Below are 20207 nucleotides of genomic sequence, written 5' to 3'. Positions count from 1 at the left end.
CAGAAATGCCTTTTCTCAGCCTTTTCCCAAGACATGGCAGGATACATTTCCTCAATAATGAAATATGGAATTAATTATCAATTATGATCCACGCCAGACTGTTTAATGGCATACAGTTTTGCGGTTGCGGTGATATATGCACTCATACAGGACAAATGCATACTTTTTCATACTCTTAATTTAAAACAGAAATAAAGAGAAATCAGTATAAACAAGCTTATTTAATAATTATAGCCAAATAATAATAATAATACATCGTTTTTTTTTTTAGATTGCCTAGATGTTGTTGTTGTTATTACTCTGGATGGTATTTAAACAACTGAACTTGCTAACCCGAATATGTTTCTATCTATAGATGAATAATTGAATTTTTTAGAACCAAATTCAAGACGTTTCGAACTCTAATAACCATTTTCCGATTTTCAACGGTGACGACACAGCGCCGCCCACCGCCCTAGTCTGACCTGAATATTTTATGTAAATGAGGTGTCACAGGGTCATTCCGGAAATCAGGTAAGGGCGTGGCGACAGTCCAGGTGCTGTCGAGGACGAAGGCTAGAGATATGTTCATATTTGGGACGTTTTTTTAAAAAATGGATTTGACTCAAGAGGCGATTTTAAACATGTTAATAGAAGGGGGCGGAAAGGTGAAAAACTCGGATATACTGAGCAAGTTTAAAGGACCCCTGAATTGTTGTGATCCGGCAGAGAAAAAACAAAACCGAGATCTTTTCAAGACGTTTGTAAACAACATTGCCGTTGTGAAAGAATTCCAAGACACTAAGTATATAGTCCTAAAGAAACTATATCGGCATTTACTAGAAGTCTCTAAAGATGAAACCACCCCAAGAGAAGAGGATGAAGAACATGGATCACATGCAGCAGAAGATTTCCAAAATGCAGAAGGAAACAAGTCAGACCCAAAAACAGTGAACAGATCTACCTCAAAATCTTCACACAGCACCGTGGGACCATCTCCTATAGAGGTTACTTTAGAAAAAAGCAAGAATGTGGACCTTCAACCTACAAAGTTTCGAAATTTCATCGTTCCTCTCAAATCTGACACTGATGACTCAGATAAACATGGAGCGGCATGCCCTGCCAAGAAAGAGGTGAGCACAAACAAACCGTATGCGCTGCCTTTACGGATGCCTCCAGTCCACATCAGTTATCATAGCAAGAAAACCTCCACCGAGCACTCGGGAACTGTCAGCTCTGCTCAAGAGCCTCATTCCTCACCTCAAAGTAAGAGGAGACCTTCAACAGACAGTGTCGCCAGCGCTAGTGGCTCCCCACAGGTGCGGAGACACTTCAAGGCCCCTAAACAGTCCGACGAGCCCAAGTACTCATACCATTGCCCACTCGATTCCCTGGAGCATCAGTGGCTCGTGAAGTCTGCGGCCGGTCAGTGGAGTCAGGTGTACGGCCTGCTTTTAAAGGACGCTCATCTTGCAGAGAAGAAGGACTTCATGTCTGGTTTCACGGCCCTACACTGGGCTGTCAAGTGTGGAAAAACTGAGATGGTCTGCAAAATTATTGAGGTGTCGAGGAAAAGTGACTGTGCGGTGGACGTCAACGTCAAATCACACGGCGGTTACACACCGCTGCATGTCGCTGCTATTCATTGTCAGCTCCATCTAACTGACCTGCTAGTCCGATATGGTGCCAACAGAAACCTAAGGGACAACTGCGGTAAGAAACCATATCACTATCTGCGCAAAGAGGATCCGAGGGAGTTGAGGCAGCTTCTAGGAGACCCCAAAGCTGTCAACCGGGAGATGCGTCAGGTCAGGGATGACTACGAACCAAATAAACACACTATAAGCCGCCTCTTCCAGCCGGCACTTCCGGTGGGGCTCAAGAAGAAGAACAAGGCCAGAGTGCCATTCATCTTCATGACTGAAGATGACAGAAAGGATGAGCCCGTGTCACATAAATAGAGGCTATCTGATGTGTTTCACTAATTGAATGTAGAACTGTCCTGTTAGGAAACGCAAAATCAATGCTCAGTTTTCAGTATGGTGATAGAAACAAAATACATGTTCCTGCAAAACTTTCATATTAATGGACAAATTGTATCTTACATATTATTTTAATCCTCCCTCCCTATTTTAATGAATGATTGTAGATTTATTATTGACGTACAGCAGAGTTGCAGAAGGGATAAAATGTGCCTCACTGTAACCCAAATTTTTGCTTTTTTTAAAGAAAATGAGGGACGAGTCGAAATTAATTTTTTCGGTTATCAACATTATGCCACAAATGCTGTCGATTGAGCTTCACTTGTATTGAACCCGGAATATTCCTTAAAAGACAGAACTAAATGATTGAATCGGACACTGTATCTATGAATCGGCTTTATATGAGATTCTAAATGAATTGTGAACTGCAGAAGAAATCTGTTCATTTCATTTCAATCTTTTCAAAATGTCTTATTTGCATATGCATTATATTGTAAAGTCTACTTTAATGTTCTTACATCTTTCCCTGTAAACAGAACTATAATTATGGGAGCAATTACAGCTTATTGAAAAGTATGTGATTATTTGATATTATGAGATTAAAGCTGACTGAGATGAATTATGAGATAAACATCAAATATTAAAGTTTGAGTGCTATTTCTCCTAAGGTGGGAGCAGAACTCATTGGGAGTGGCCAAACACTTTTTTTATTGTTCTTTTCTGTCTAAGCATCAGGAATGTTTCACAGGAATGTATTGTGAAAAGAAAGGCAAACTTTATCATGTGATGTGAATTTATATGATCTGAGTTGCATCTACAGTTTACAGACTTTAGACTTAAAAATCTGAAAATACTTACATTACATGAATCATGCATGTGTGTTTGTATCATGTATTACTAATATATTTTATCAAATACTGTATGCATTAACATTGTCATTTATAATCTGTGACTTGACATTTTACCAAAGAGAAGGCGAAACCCCATCAAAATGTTTTACTACTGATTAAAAAATAAATAAAAATGTAATCAGACCCATTGGAAATAAAGAGTGTCAGTACTGTTTTTTTAGACACACAAAACAATTGTGTTGTTCAGCATCTGTCCATGCATTTATGAATGTCTGAAATTGTCATCACTATTAGTTAATATAATTGTCAGGGGTGCCAATTTTATATATACAGCTCTGGAAGATTATCAGTTTCTCTAGATTTACTATTTATAGGTATGTGTTTGAGTAAAATTAACATTTTTGTTTTATTCTAAGTACTGACAACATTTCTCCCAAATTCCACATTCAAATATTGTCATTTAGAGCATTTACACTGCATGCACAATTATTAGGCAAGTGAGTGTTCTGATCTTATCATTATTTCCATGCACATTTTCCAACTCAAAACCATATAAACTTGAATGCTTATTGGATGCAACCATTTTCAGGTGGTATGTATTTGTGTAATGAGGGAGGGTGTGGTGGAAGTGAGTTACACCTTTTACACAATTAAGGTGTGCATAATTATTAGGCATCTTCATTAAGCTTCATAGTAAAATGAACTATAAAAGACATTTAACTGACACTGAAATTTCAAAAATTGTAAGATGCCTTTCAGACGAATGCAACACTCTTGAAATAGCTGAACTATTGAGGCGTGACCACCGGACAATCAAACGTTTTGTTGCGAATAGTCAACTGGGGCACAAAAAACACATGGAGAAGAAAAGGTGCAAATTAACTACAAAAGACTTGAGAAGAATTAAACGTGAAGCTACCAGGAACCCATTATCCTCCAGTGCTACCATATTCCAGAACTGCAACCTACCTGGAGTGTCCAGAAGTACAAGGTGCCAAGTGCTCAGAGACATGGCCACGGTCGAGAAAGCTGAAACACGACCACCACTGAATATACTGAAGCGTCAAGATTGGGCAAAGAAATACATGAAGACAGATTTTTCAAAGGTTTTATGGACAGATGAAATGAGAGTGACTCTTGATGGATCACTAATGGACACAGGGCACCACGTTGAGTCAGGTGCCAGCAAGGTGGAGGAGGGGTACTGGTATGAGCTGCTATCATTAAGGATGAGGTAGTTGGACCTTTTTGAAACTGCCAGTTTCTGGAAAGTACTTTCTTCAAGCAGTGGTACAGGAAGAAGTCCTCAGCATTCAAGAAGGCCATGATCTTTATGCAGGACAATGCTCCATCACATGCATCCAAGTACTCCACTGCTTGGCTAGCCAGCAAGGGCCTCAAAGATGCCCAAATAATGACTTTGCCCCCTTCCTCACCTGACTTAAATCCTACTGAGAACTTGTGGGATCTTCTCAAATGTGAGATTTACAGTGAGGGAAGACAATACACCTCTTTGAACAGCATTTGGGAGGCTGTGGTTGCTGCTTCAGTGAAAGTTGATTGTGAACAGATCAAGAAACTGACAGACTCCATGGATGGAAGGCTCATGGCAGTTATTGAAAAGAAGGGTGGCTATATTGGTCACTGAATATTTTTGAAAGGCCAAAATGTTTATTTAATTGTTATTTTGTGTTACTTATTTGTTGCACTTACTCAAAATTAAGATTAAACAATTGAGTTGGGAGAAATTATTTCTGTAATTTAGTTGCCTAATAATTGTGCACACATATATTCCCCTGAGAAAGACAAAACTCACTTTTCCTTTGTTAAACATTCAGGTTTGAGGTTCAATAACATTTTGGATTGACTGAGAGCATTGTGTTTGTTCAACAATCAAATGAATCCTGAGGAATACAATTTGCCTAATAATTCTGCACGCAGTGTATTTGCAGAAAATGACAACTGGTCAAAATATCAAAAAAGATACCATGTTTTCAGACCTCGAATAATACAAATAAAACAAGTTCATATTCATTTTTAATCAACACAATACTAAAGTTTTAACCTAGGAAGAGTTCAGAAATCAATATTTGTTGGAATAATCCTGATTTTCAGTCACAGCTTACATGTGTCTTGGTATGCTCTTTACCAGTCTTTCACATTGCTGTTGGGTGACTTTATGCCACTCCTGGTGCAAAAATTCAAGCAGCTCAGCTTTGTTCGATGGCTTATGGCCATCTATCTTCCTCTTGATCATATGTACTGTTTATATATATATACAGGTGTGTGTGTGTGTGTGTATATATATTTATATATAAACTAATAATATATATAACTTTAATGTGTGCCACCCTAAGGTTTTTATGGTCCCCTGCTGGTTAGCCCATCGAGGCGTCACTGATCATTGGTTAGTCTTTACATGAGGATAAATTATTTTGCTGGCCATAAATTGCTCTTTGAGAATGCAGTATCTAAAAAGTGATTAATAAAATTCTTATCCAGTAATCATGAATGAGTTGACAAGTCGTAGGAACATACTTTATAATAAATGCATTTTCTCATTGAATAATTTCATCTTTACACAACAATTATAGCACTGCACTTTAATCCAGTGGCATAGCCATGGGTGTGCCAGGGTGTGGAACTGCCACACAAAGCGTAAGCTTGCACACCTAAATTAAATTACAGGTTTCTTTTGTTTGTTTTTTTTTACACTTTATAGTATGTAGGGATGTAACATACATCATTATTATGCTGAAACTTCAATGCATTGATTACGAAATTTAATAATCAATTATAGTGACTATAATAATACCCAAAGTGTTACAGAGGCTGTCTCAGATTACACACACTTTTTATTATTAAGCCTCATATTTTGATATATTTACAGGGCTACTTCATTGATTTTTTAAAGTAATTATTGAAGTAATTTAAACAACACAGAGCTTAAAAAAAAATATATATATATAGCCAAAAAGAATTGTATGCAATGGTTGTTAATGGTAATTTTATTATATTTCACTTAATTGTGCTTTAGTTCTTGCACACCCAAAATCTTGTTTCTGGCTATGCCACTGCTGTAGTCGTGGTGCTGTTGACTATTAACATGAAGAGATAGTTCACCCTAAAATAAAAATTCTCAACCCTCATGTTGTTTCAAACCCATATGACTTTCCTTCTTCCGTGAAACACAAAAGGAGTCACAGAATTTATATGGGTTTGGAACAAAATGAGAGTAAAATGACCCCTTTAAAACCTCAAATGTGACTGTACATCAGTGATTTTTACTGAAGCTTTCCTAAAACCAGACAATGAAAACAGTGTTTTGAATATAGATTCATATGGGAGAAACGGGCTTGGGCTTGAAATGTGTGCATGTCTTTAAATTGGCTGGTCATGTGAGCTGGTTCACACTCAGCTGAGGAGATGTGGTTAGTCTTGCTGACAGTGTGTGATTTGTTTGGAAGGTCACTTTTTAACTGCTGATCTGAGATCAGCAGTTTATGCTAAAATAGATTAAGATGCAGGAATGGAAACCAGTGCTGTGTGTGTTCAAGCCAACATAAACCTTCTGGGCCGACTAGATCTGAAGTGAAATGAGCAGTGAGCAGAGTGAGCAGAGCAGTCTGTCTCTTGTTGTTCCCATGATGCAATGCTCCCTGTGGGCTCTGACTCTGTGCCCTTGAGACAGTACATGTGAATTAATTAGGAGGGAAACAAGATGCCTTAGTTAAGACACAGGCTGGCATGATTTTGGCAAGCATGATAGCCATTTACTGTTATGTCTTTTTTAATAGAACATCTGCAGTGCTAAAATTATGCAAAGAGAACACAGATTTTATGAAAGTTTATTAATGATAATAGGCTAATAAAACAAAAACAAAATGTAAGAGATATGAGTGACTAATTAAACCATTTAACCATTAAAGGAATGCTCTGGGTTCAAAACAATTTAAGCTCTATTTGTGGAATAATGGGTATTTTCCCACAGAAATAGTTTCAACTCCTCCCTTGTTTATTTAAAAAAAAAAAAAAAAAAAAAAAAAAGCTTGTACGGGGCCTGGGTAGCTCAGCGAGTAAAGACGCTGACTACCACACCTGGAGTCGCGAGTTCAAATCCAGGATGTGCTGAGTGACTCCAGCCAGGTCTCTTAAGCAACCAAATTGGCCCGGTTGCTAAGGTGGGTAGAGTTACATGGGGTAACCTCCTCATGGTCGCTATAATGTGGTTCTCACTCTCGGTGGGGCGTGTGGTGAGTTGTGCGTGGATGCCGTGGAGAATAGTGTGAAGCCTCCACACGTGCTATGTCTCCGTGGTTATGTGCTCAACAAGCCACGTGATAAGATGCGCAGATTGACAGTCTCAGGCACGGAGGCAACTGAGATTCCGCCACCCAGATTGAGGCGAGTCACTACACCACCATGAGGACTTAGAGCGCATTGGGAATTGGGCATTCCAAATTGGGGAGAAAAACAAGTACAGTGAGGAACTTGCAATGGAAGTAAATGGGGCAAGTCCATAATAATCAATAAAATATCATATTATTGCCGCAAGACATAAACTTTTTATGTGTTAACATGATCTTAGTGTGATAATAAATAAAAGATTTTCCAGTGTTACGTTGTTTACCAGATTACAGGGTTTACTGGCATTACGTAGTCACTGAGCCATTAGCCACGCCCCCTCATTCCAAAACCCGCCCTCCAAAGATAATTTTGAGACCAAAACCAAGCAAAAGAGCAACAGTTTCAAAAGTGACTCAATAGCGCCCTCAACTGACAAATATTATGAATCATAGCCTCACTGATTCACTTCAAATACAACACTATGAGAATAAAATGATTGACAGGTGAAAAGCCTCAATGTCCGCAATCCACAGACACATTTTTGTTTGCTGTTTGCAAAGTCTACAGCTGTCACAGAGACCGGTGAGATATCTCAGGACACTTATTTCATTAATATCTTTAAGGGAGTAGGACGTTTGTTTCCATACTTTCCCATGAAAAAAAACTTTTTTACAGCACCTTTAACTTAAGGCTACTAAAAGATTTAGGTTAAGGATTAAGAATAAGGTTAAAAGATTTATCACACTAAAGACATGTTAACACATATAATGTTTACATACTTTTGAAAAAGCAAGTATTTTAATGTTTATTCACTTCACATGTTGAGCATTTTTTGATTTTTTGATGAGTGTACGATTGAGCATAACTTGTATTAAACTTCGAACATTCCTTTAAAGGGGTCATGATGAGGAATGAAATTTTCCTTGATTTTTTAACATATAAGAGGTCATTGTACTATAAAAGAACATACTGTAAGTTTCAGAACTCAAAACTTCCTCCTCACTGCAAGAAGAGCATTTGTTGCGAGTTCAAATCCAGGGTGTGCTGAGTGACTCCAGCCAGGTCTCCTAAGCAACCAAATTGGCCGGGTTGCTAGGAAGGGTGGAGTTACAGGGGGTAACCTCCTCGTGATCGTGATTAGTGGTTCTCGCTCTCAATGGGGCGCATGGTAAGTTGTGTGTGGATCGCGGAGAGTAGCACGAGCCTCCACATGCTGTGAGTCTCCGCGGTGTCATGCACAATGAGTCACGTGATAAGATGTGTGGACTGACGGTCTCAGAAGTGGAGGCAACTGAGACTTGTCCTCCGCCACCCAGATTGAGGTGAGTAACCGCGCGATCATGAGGACCTACTAAGTAGTGGGAATTGGGCATTCCAAATTGGGAGAAAAGGGGATAAAAAAAAGAAATAAAAAAAAGTCAGGCTTAATTTTCTTTATGCAAAACAGTTTAAAAATATAAATATTTTTAATATTGTGAGGTGAAATATGATTGACATTTCTTGACAGTTTAAGTTTAACTTAAATGTATAGATTCCTTTGCTAATCATGATCAAATCATTAAACAACATTTGTGAACCTGTCTTGCAACATTAAATATTGTTTGTTGTCCACGAGAATCTGTGATTTCTTTCAATGGAGAAAAAAATGTCACTATAATAATATTAAAATGAAATCTTAACAGTTCAAATGAAACAAAAGTTCAGTTGCACAGGAAATATCATTACTTGCTTTATTCACATTATAACAAAAGTAATAGAATTCATGCATTCCACATAACAAATGATCTGGAAACAGTCAAGGCAAATAATACACAGCACAACCACAAGAGGGCAGAAACACAAAACAGTCCAGACACATTCAATGATAATCATTCACAGCTCTCAATGACAAAGCATGTGATGGATGGGTGCATAGAGTCTCACGCACTACATTTCATAATCTACATCAAGCATCAGTGTTGTTTGTGGGTGACATTTCTGTGGAGAAATGGGACTTTCACATGACTTGGGAATTTTTTAAGGCCATAAAAACCATATGATGTCTTGACGGAAAAGGCATAACCGTTCAGTGGCCGCCCTCTGTTCAAAGGCCAAAACAAACTTTCATTTGCTTAGCCAAAAGAAAATGGCAATGAAACATTATAAAAATGTAAGAGAAAACATTTCTTAGAGTTACTACTGAATATATTTTGAAAGGCATTATGTATGCATACCATCAATACAATTTAAAGCAGATTTGGGATATAAAATGATTTTACACTACTGAAGTTACAGTAATATCCACCAACCAGTTCTTTCGAACGACTTGTTTCAACGGGCAGGTTGTTAGTGTACTGTTCACTCGACTACTGTTGCGACCGAATCGAGTGGTTGGAGCAGTTCATGACAAATAAGCAGTGCTGGTAGTAACTGATTACATGTAATCTGGATTACGTAATCAGATTACGAAAATTAAGTACATGTAGTTGGATTAAATTACATTTTAAAATACACGTAATCAGAATACAGTTACTTTGTTATTGATTACACGACTACATGTTAATTAGGCAACGGCAGTAAACTGTTTATTATATAGATTTGTTTTTCATTTGAAGATATGTTTGCATGTTTTCTTAACTCCTGACAAACACATTTTAAGTATTATTTAGATCATCACTCTGTGTGTAATATAACCATGTGCCACTATGTGTTGGAAGGGTTTTGTCAAATACACGTCATTTTATATTCACAATGTAATCCGATTGTGTTAGCGGCGTAAAAATTGTTTATGTTTCATGTGCTTTTGTACTTGGCTTCAAAATGCACTTTTGCTTTAGTGATAACTTTAAGGCCGTTTTTGTGATGTTGATTCCCAAATATAACTGGTCTGATCTCTTACCACACAAGGATGGCATTTGTAAAATGGCAAAATTGCATGACCACGTTTGTGTAACGCGCCCCGGGAACCTGTCCATATTTCTAGAAACTTCCATAAGAAATGCGTGTGTCATCAAATAAAATAATTAGGTTGTAATTAATCCAAAAAAGTAATCAAAAGTAATTGGATTAGATTACCCAAAAATGTAATCTGTGAGATTACATTACTAATTGCAATTTTTGTCATGTATTTTGTAATCAGTACCCGATTACAATTCAGCACTAATCTGCCCAGCACTGCAAATAAGCGACTGCAAAAGCAAGAATCATATTCCTGCCGGGTCGAATGACGAGTGGATTAGTGTTACCTCGAGACGCGAACAATCCCGATTCAGTCCAATTTGGTGAACCGGTTCAAAAGAACGAATCGTGTGTGTACCGGACATCACTTTTTTAGACAGACAAAAGTCACCGGCTGTAAAGTGCACAACACATATACTGACTGTTTTTGCAAGAGCACATAAAAACATGTAAATAAGTATTTGTAAGGGGTAAAATAATGGAGAAATAAGGGTTAAAGTTCAATAAATACACAAAACTACAACAGGGAGGGGGTGTGAATGCTTATTAATCCCGATTAATGAAACTACATTTGGGATTTTGAATGTACCAACTAACAAAGCAGCTAATCTGAATGAATGATGAATTCATGATTGTGAAACAAACTGATTATACAATGGAGAAATTCAAATGTTTACATTCTGATTGGATTAGCCACGTTCAAAACTGTTATTTAAATGCTGATAAATGCACACAAAATATATATATATACTGCCAGATAAAAGTTTGGCCATACTTACACGTACTTTTTGATGTTTTTATTTTTATTATAAAATGTGGTTAATAATAATTATTAAATAAATGGAAGGTTAGGAATTATGTAATGACCAAAATGCTAAATTAACTAAATCTTATATTTTACTTTCCATCAAAACATAAATCCTTCACCTTGATTACAGCTCTGCATAGTGCATACTCATAATAATACATTTCGACATAATATTGTTTTAAGTAGTACGTTTAGTTTTGTAAAGAAATTCAGACGTAGGCACAATTTAGATTCATCTATAAAACTAATTTAAAGTATTTTACCCTCCTAGGCTGTTCAATAAAGGTTTACACCGTGGCAGTTTGCAGTCATTTTTGAGCGGAAACAGTACAGGTGTAACTTTAGTTTTTTTAAAGAAATGATACAATTTATTCTTCCCTGAAGTAATAACTATAATATTATGTACTTCTTTTAGGATTTTATGCCATTTAGATCTTATTTACCTGTAAATCGCTCAATTACATCATTCATTTGCATATGCAAATAAGAACATTTACAGAACGAACCACATTATAGCGACCACTAGGAAGTTACCCCATGTGACTCTACCCTCCCTAGCAACCGGGCCAATTTGGTTGCTTAGGAGACCTGGCTGGAGTCACTCAGCACCCCCTGGGATTCGAACTAGCGAACTCCAGGGTTGGTAGCAAAAACATACACTTCTATAAATTGAAACATGAAGAATTTATGAGATTGTGTCATGTATTGGTGCAGATTGCTGAGATCTGGTGGATTTTTTTTTTAACTTGAAAATTGTCATGACAATAATAACCAGTAGATGGCTGCAGAGACTGTGTGGTCTGATTTTGTAACTTAATTTTTGATTTTCTAATTTTAGATTAGGATTAGATTATCAAAAGTTACACATTTGGATATATATTTAGAACATTTTTTAAACTATTCTTGGAACAAATTTAGCATTTTTTATTGTTTTGGAGTGTCTGTTTGTGCAATAATGTGACATTACTACATGTTTACTGTCAAATCTGACCATGGTGTTAAAAAGAGGAGACATAGAATAAGCATTTTGTTACCAATAATTCATTTTAAATATAAAACTGTTATAACTCAAAGTAAATTAGTTTACCCTAACAGAAAGATGCAGTGTTTTGTCTGGAAGGTGCGGCTCCCACACCCAAGCATATACAATGGGGCCAGACTCAGACTTTGTGTGTGTGTGTGTACGCGTGTGTTTCTGTTTTACGTCGTGTCTTCTGGCTGTGTTAGTCTCACCCATTTATGGGTGTATGTATGTGTGTGTTCTGCATTGTGGCTGATTTACTGATTTTATTTGACAAATTAAAAAAATAATTGTATTTATTTATTTGTATGTATGATTTCAAGTCTAGGAAAAAAAAAAAAAAAAAATCACAAATTCTTGTACCACTCAGATTGAGAAAACCTTTTTTATTACAAAACCTAATCTGAAATAGGTCAAAAATGACTGAACAGTCCAGGAAGGTTAAGCATAACCCTATAGGTCAAAAGGATTTTAAGATCTTGAGAAACATTAATTAGTGAAGTGTGTCCACATTTTCCCATAAGCAGCCTGCAGTTAGGCAAATAAACTTAAGTGGAAGAACTGTTTATTCCAGTTATTAATATTAATAAAAGTATACCTCTAATATTAATATAAAATATCAATTTATTGAGCACTGGTGTCTTTTTGTATATTGCCGTTGCCGCCTTTTTATAAAAGCAATACGTCACTTTACTGAGTGCGTTACAGTGATTTTACCATGGTAAATGGGGATTTTAGGCACTCTGCTTCGCACTTTGTGGTTTATTGCAAGAATATATTTTTGTTTTTATATACAAACAAGAGTAAAATCAAATGTTGCATTTAGCATAAGTTCAGTGCTGGGTAGATTACTTCTGAAATGTAATATGGTACCGATTACAAATTACATGAATAAAATTTTAATCAATCAATAATCTTTTAGATTACTCTTAGGTAATCTAATCTGATTTTTTTATTATTACTTTTGGATTACTCATTGCATGGTTTGATACATCTAATTATTAATTTGGAATGTTTTAATACCAAATGTAATATAACACTCTTATTAAACATTAGTAAATATGAAATCAAACAGCCAGTTGCTTTTTTTTTCTCCAGTCTGATGTCATTATTATTCATATAGTATGTATTTGTGAGTAACATTTACAGGTACATATATGTACCTGTAAATGTTACTCACAAATACATACTATATGAATATTTGTGATATTGCTGCTGTCTTATTTGTAATGTAATCAAACATTTAATCATAAAAATGTAACTAATCTGGTTACCCATATTTTAAAATGTAATCTGATTACAAGTAATTGACAGTTGTAATCTGATTACATGATCCAGAATACATGTAATCTGTCACTATCTGACACTGCACAAATTACTCCAACATTTGTCAGTGTATGTAATGTTCAACTTACATTGATGTGTTAGTAACGTCCTAACAGGATAAGCACAAAACAAACAAACAAAAAAAAAAAAACATGTTTGCTTTGCTGTTGTTTCAGGGTCTCACTACACAATTGTGCAATGATGGCAGTTAAATAAAATGTATGAAACACCACAATCATTTAAAATATCCAACAAAATACACAACTTTAAAAGAGAATCTTAAGAACAAAATACAATTCTTTTAAGATACTTTTTCATTAAATACGTTCAACATGATAGTGTCAAATGAAATTACTGGACAAACAACAACAACAACAACAACAACAGATGAAAAGCTACACTACGACAGATGTAGCATCAAGTGTCAAAAGAATTAAGACCTGAAATCAGCAAGAACAAACACTTAGGATGGATTACAATATCGTTTTAATGTTCCTAATGAGTATGTGCAGTTTAGTATCAAAAGTGCTTTTTCTTCCTTTTTGGTCATCATTTTAGAGTGCTCTATGAGTATAAAATCAAAGCAAACCCATATCCTAAAAATGGCATATTCCTTATTCATCCACTTTATGCTCACAATAAACCGTTCCTCGGCTCTTAAAGGGACAGTTCACTCTTCAAAAATTTGTGTCATCATTTACTCACCCAAACCGTATGACTTTCATGACAGTTCATAAGAGAAGTCGTGATCTACGAATCGTTCTTTTGACTCAATGAATCAGTTTATCCAGTTTACAAAACCTGTCTGAATGATTCATCCATGAACAGGTCTCATCTGGTTCTCGAGTTCAACTCAATGAAGGGCATGATTATCAGTGAATAAGAACAAAGTTCAATCTGTTTCTCACCCATAACTGTCGTATGGCTTCAGAAGACTTGACCTAAAGAGCATGAGTCATGTGAACCACTTTTCCGATACTTCTCTGATGCATGTGCGTCCTTTTCGAAGCATGAAAGCTCCAGTCCCCATTCTTTGTAATTGCATGGAAAGAGCGATGAATACATTCTCCAAAATTTCTCCTTTTACATTCTCCTTTTGGTTTAAAAATGATGAGTAAATAGTGACAGAATTTGTATTTTTGGGTGAAAAAAAAAGTCAGCTAAATATGAAACTAAAGCACACCATGAAACATAGTGTCAAAGTAATTACAGTCTCAAGGAAACAAGTGGTCATTTTTAAAAGGCACGTTCAGGCATTTCAGAATATGTCATTGACCAGTGTCATTAGACACCCATGGGAGACTACATGGGGGATCTATTGTTCCATGAGTCTCTGGAGGTGCTGATCTCACTGGATCGAGACCTTTTAAAGCGGTATACTGTTGAGTACAGCCTCGAGCTGTTCCTCACCCAAACGCTGCTTCTCGTCCAGGTCTTTCTGGCGAATGAGCAGGGAGGCCTTGGTCTGGATGAAGCGCCGGTACTCCTGGAGTTGTGCGTCTGTTAGCTGTTTGGAGAGGAATGTGGACACTAGGCGCTCCCGTCGGTCCAGGTTGTCCTTCAAGTCTTTGGCGTCCTCTCTCTGTCTGCACAGCAGATGGTGGCGGTTGTCCAGCGATTGCTGTGGATTGAGGAGAGTAGTAAGTATGTTGATACATCACAAATCTGGTGAAATTCTTCAAAATGTTTTGAAGAAACCAAAAGGTGAAGTAAAACAAAACTTGAGTGGTGCTTGCCTGAGAAAGACTCACTACCACGATGCTTAGGTGTTGTGGGTGGTTACAGCCGTTGCTATGTGGTTGCTAGGGTGTTCTAATTGTTTTTATTTGTCTACTAACAATGTCAAACAGTGTACGTACATGTATCACATGAGATTTATGTAATTTTTGTCATGAAAATTCAAAGCACAATGTGATTTTGCAGAACATCTCAAATTCTGTGCGTTTCATAGAATTCTGTTCTTGAAATGACTCTGATGGAAATTACATTTTTAAAGTTTTTGAAATAAAATGGTCAACTTCTTTGTCTTGCTAAGGATACTTTCATAGCTAAGATTTTATCTATCCTATTTATTCACAATTAAATAATATTTTCACACTTTTTGCATAATCTGGCAAAATTACAGCTTGATTGGAAATGACGGCCAATAAAAATACTCTGTTCACAAGTGATATTTATCTTAAATTTTCTTTGTTTTCTTCGAACATCACTTGTCTCATATTTGATCTCGAGCATGCTTTTTACTGACTTTTATTAACGTGGTTAAGTATTGTACACTAACTTTTGAGAAAAAAAAAAAAAAAAAAAAAAAATACTTTATTAGGTGCAACATTTATTTGTGTTGTGGAAATGATGCCACAACTGTGGGACAGTCCCCTTTTCTCCCCAATTTGGAATTCCCAAGTCCCAATGCGCTCTAAGTCCTCGTGGTGGCATAGTGACTCAATCAGGGATTGCCTCTACGTATGAGTTCATCAATTCGTGCATCTTATCACATGGCTTGTTGAGCGCGTTACCACGGAAACTTCATGCTATTCTCCGTAGCATCCACGCACAACTTACCACATGCCCTACCAAGAGTGAACCACATTATAGCGACCACGAGGAGGTTACCCCATGTGACTCTACCCTCCCTAGCAACCGGGCCAATTTGGTTGCTTAGGAGACCTGACTGGAGTCACTCAGCGCACCCTGGATTCGAACTCACGACTCCAGGGGTGGTAGTCAGCGTCAATACTCGCTGAGCTACCCAGGCCCCCGGACAGTCGTAATTTTTGAAACATTAACAGAAATCATTTTCACACAATAAATATTGAAATGGTTTATGTTTATTTCATTCTTTGCTTAGATTGTCATAGTTTTAAACATGCAATAATTTGTGTTTTTATAATGGATTTTCATTGTTGAATATTGTGAGTCTGGGTCAAGTCTAAAACTGTAAAATCTGTACATAAAAGTCATTCAAAAAAGTACCAAAAATAAAAGATTAGGGCTGGTAAAAAGTTTCCAATTCAGTTTAAATGAGATTTTCATACAACCAAAAAAAAATTTAAATTTGTTTCTTTAAATGAAATTCAACCACCATGAAATTGCCAGAAGACGAAGAAACACACACACACACACACACACACACACACACACACACACACACACATACATACACACACACACACAAAGCTAAAATACAAACATATATACACTGGCGGCCAAAAGTTTGGAAAATGTACAGATTTTGCTCTAATGGAAAGAAATTGGTACTTTTATTCAGCAACGTGGCATTCAACTGATCACAATGTATAGTCAGGACATTAATAACATGAAAAATTACTATTACAATTTGAAAAAATTTTTTCAGAACTTCTTAAACTATTTCAAAGAGTTCTCATCAAACAATCCTCCACGTGCAGCAATGACAGCTTTGCAGATCCTTGGCATTCTAGCTGTCAGTTTGTCCAGATACTCAGGTGACATTTCATCCCACACTTCCTGTAGCACTTGCCATAGATGTGGCTGTCTTGTCGGGCACTTCTCACACACCTTACAGTCTAGCTGATCCCACAAAAGCTCAATGGAGTTAAGATCCAGAACACTCTTTTCCAATTATCTGTTGTCCAATGTCTGTGTTTCTTTGCCCACTCTAACCTTTTCTTTTTGTTTTTCTGTTTCAAAAGTGGCTTTTTCTTTGCAATTCTTCCCATAAGGCCTGCACCCCTGAGTCTTCTCTTTACTGTTGTACATGAAACTGGTGTTGAGCGGGTAGAATTCAATGAAGCTGTCAGCTGAGGACATGCGAGGCGTCTATTTCTCAAACTAGAGACTCTGATGTACTTATCCTCTTGTTTAGTTGTACATCTGGCCTTCCACATCTCTGTCTGTCCTTGTTAGAGCCAGTTGTCCTTTGTCTTTGAAGACTGTAGTGTACACCTTGTGTGAAATCTTCAGTTTTTTGGCAATTTCAAGCATTGTATAGCCTTCATTCCTCAAAACAATGATTGACTGAGTTTCTAGAGAAAGCTGTTTCTTTTTTTGCCATTCTTGACCTAATATTGACCTTAAGACATGCCAGTCTATTGCATACTGTGACAACTCAAAAACAAACACAAAGACAATGTTAAACTTCATTTAATGAACCAAATATCTTTCAGCTGTGTTTGATATAATGGCAAGTGATTTTCTAGTACCAAATGATCAATTTAGCATGATTACTCAAGGATAAGGTGTTGGAGTGATGGCTGCTGGAAATGGGGCCTGTCTAGATTTGATCAAATAGTGATGGTGCTGTTTTTTACATCAGTAATGTCCTGACTATACATTGTGATCAGTTGAATGCCACTTTGGTGAATTAAAGTACCAAATTCCTTCCGAAACTGTACATTATCTGTACACAATCTGTACATTATTCCAAACTTTTGGCCACCAGTGTGTGTATATTAGATTCGATTTTTGAAATATTCCTAGATAACTGCAGAATGACTACTTGCATACAAATAATATGTGGTGAATAAAGTATCAACAAAGAATTTACATAAATTAAATGATCCAAAAGCTGATAACCTTGTTCGAAGGTTCACTGCAATATTTGCACTTTCATGGTGTTCAAATATTTGTCACAAGAGGGCAGTGCGATTGCAAAAGCCATCAAAACCAGAGGACAGTTTCGGTCATGCAGCGTTTATACCAGCAACTGTTGATCCTAGCAGTCAAGCATATGATGATGAGACTTTAAAAAAAGATCTTTGCTGTGTTCATTTTCAATAAATCAATGCAATTTCTAAAAAAAGAAACATGACAGTGTGTTTTTCCCTCCACACACATAACCTTTAGTGTGTTTATTCAAGCAAGAATGTCAAATCACATGGACCCCTCCTAGTTTTAACACTAGACATTTAAACAAAGACCTGACCTCACTCTGAAGGTTTGGCGTTATCACTCAGCTGAGGATGGGTTTATCAAACACAGCAACATATATGTATATCATTTTTTAAATTATTATTATTATAGATTATTACTTTTCTATTAAATACATGTAAAAATATATACAAAATAAATAAATAAATTCTAATCAATAATATTCCTGATAGAATGTGTTGAATGTATAATACAAATTTATCGAATGTGATGTGCAGTAGTATAATACGCAATATATCAAAAACTGAAACGAAAAAATTTGAGGTCATTTTTATTTTTAGTTAGTTTTCAAATCAAGGAAATTTCTTTTTGCTTAGTTTCAGTTCTTACAATTATGTTATTTTTATAATTTTTTCTTGTCTTTTCTTATTTATCTCTTTTTTAATTTGAGGTTTCATTTTAATTTTGGTTTAGAACAGTAACACTGTATCTCATAACTCACTTTCTCCTCCGTGTCCGTTTTGTCATCCACAGTGCTGAGGGCATTCTGCACTCGTGCGAGGCGGGCTGACAGACACAACAGTAGACTGACCACCCGCTCTAGATCTCCTATAAACTGTGTGTAGCGCTCTAGCTCAGCAGGCACACAGCTCTCTCGCACCAGAGTCTCCATAGCATCGCCTCGCGCCCCATTCTCTTTCTCCTCACTCTGCAGGGTGGAGCGGACCTCCTCAAGAGACTTCAAATGCTCCTCTATATGTGCTATCAGCTGTCTCTATATGTGAGAAGATGCACAGGAGACAAACAGACAAAATATGTTTATTATAAAGTCATTGACAAATAAGGTTGCCCAAGATTAAAAAAATTAGAAATATTTTAAAAATCTAGCTTAAAACGTGCCAAGTTTGTAGATATGTAATCTTTGTGTCCATGTTGGTTTAATACATTTCTGAAAAACATTTACAGCATTATCGACAACAAATTGACTTAAAGGGATATTTCACCCAAAAATGAAAATTATTTCATCATTTACTCTCCCTCATGCCATCCCAGATGTGTATGACTTTCTTCTTCTGCAGAACACAAATGAAGATTTTTAGAAGAATATTTCAGCTCTGTAGGTCCATATGATGCAAGTAAATGGGTGCCAACATTTTTAAGCTCCAAAAAGAACACATAAAGGCAGCATAAAATTACTCCATATGACTCCAGTGGTTAAATCCATGTCTTCTGAAGTAACATGATAGGTGTGCGTGAGAAACAGATCAATACTTAAGTCCTTTTTTTTTTTTTTTTACTATAAATTCTCCTCCCTCCTTAGTCAATCCTCCACTTTAACTTTCACATTATTCTTCTTGTGTTTTTGGAGATTCACATTCTTCATGCATATGCCTCCTACTGGGCAGGGAGATGAATTTCTAGCAAAAAAGAACTTAAATACTGACCTGTTTCTCACCCACACCTATAATATCACTTCTGAAAATATGGATTAAAACACTGGAGTCATATGCCTTTATGTCCTTTTTGGAACGTCAACATTTTGGCATCCATTTACTTGCATTGTATGGACCTACAGAGCTGAAATATTCTTCTAAAAATCTTCATTTATGTTCTGCAGAAGAAAGAAAGTCATACACATCTGGAATGGCATGAGGGTGAGTAAATGATGAGAGAATTTTCATTTTTGGGTGAACTATCCCTTTAATGACTTTAAAAATGTGGTGTAACCATCAAGTAAAATGTATTTAAATACTTTCCTTGCACCTGGAATACATGAGTGCACCCTACCCCAACCTAAACATAAACATACGTTTTCAAACATATTTTTCAAGGTATTTAAAAAAAAAAAAATTAACAAATGTCATGAATTATTGAGTCATGAATATTAAGTTTTCTTAGGGTTACTCCATTTGACCTGAATAAAATGTGCCTTTTCATGAAAATGTCCTAAAAATCTTTTCTTAAAAACATAATGACCTTGTTGTTATGAGGCCATGAGGGTCCTCTCCCTTTTTTTTTTGTCACATGACAACAGAATGGCTACCTGCATGTTGGTTACACCCCCTGACTTTGATTTGGTGGACAAAGGTTTTTAAATATTAATACAT

At 36.4% G+C, this 20207-nt stretch overlaps 2 protein-coding genes across 2 annotated transcripts in view; one reads left to right on the top strand and one right to left on the bottom strand.

The window, feature by feature from the left end:
* Positions 1 to 484: 484 nt before the first annotated feature.
* LOC127430424 (ankyrin repeat domain-containing protein SOWAHA-like) lies at positions 485 to 3000 on the top strand. Its single transcript, XM_051680181.1, has one exon. It carries the CDS (start codon positions 594 to 596, stop codon positions 1938 to 1940), a length of 1347 nt encoding a protein of 448 aa, XP_051536141.1. The 5' UTR covers positions 485 to 593; the 3' UTR covers positions 1941 to 3000.
* A 5876-nt stretch (positions 3001 to 8876) lies between these two features.
* LOC127430510 (protein Shroom3-like) overlaps positions 8877 to 20207 on the bottom strand; it is a 43347-nt gene continuing 32016 nt past the window's right edge. The window contains exons 7-8 of the mRNA XM_051680341.1: positions 18602 to 18874; positions 8877 to 14872 (exon numbers count right to left, since the gene is read on the bottom strand). Of these exons, the coding sequence (XP_051536301.1) occupies positions 14618 to 14872; positions 18602 to 18874 (528 nt within the window). The 3' untranslated portion in view covers positions 8877 to 14617. The remainder of the gene's footprint in view (positions 14873 to 18601; positions 18875 to 20207) is intronic.

The sequence above is a fragment of the Myxocyprinus asiaticus genome, chromosome 40 (genome assembly GCF_019703515.2).
Source record: "Myxocyprinus asiaticus isolate MX2 ecotype Aquarium Trade chromosome 40, UBuf_Myxa_2, whole genome shotgun sequence".
In the NCBI taxonomy this organism is placed as follows: Eukaryota; Metazoa; Chordata; class Actinopteri; order Cypriniformes; family Catostomidae; genus Myxocyprinus; species Myxocyprinus asiaticus.
This window is presented reverse-complemented; position numbering and strand designations above follow the sequence as displayed.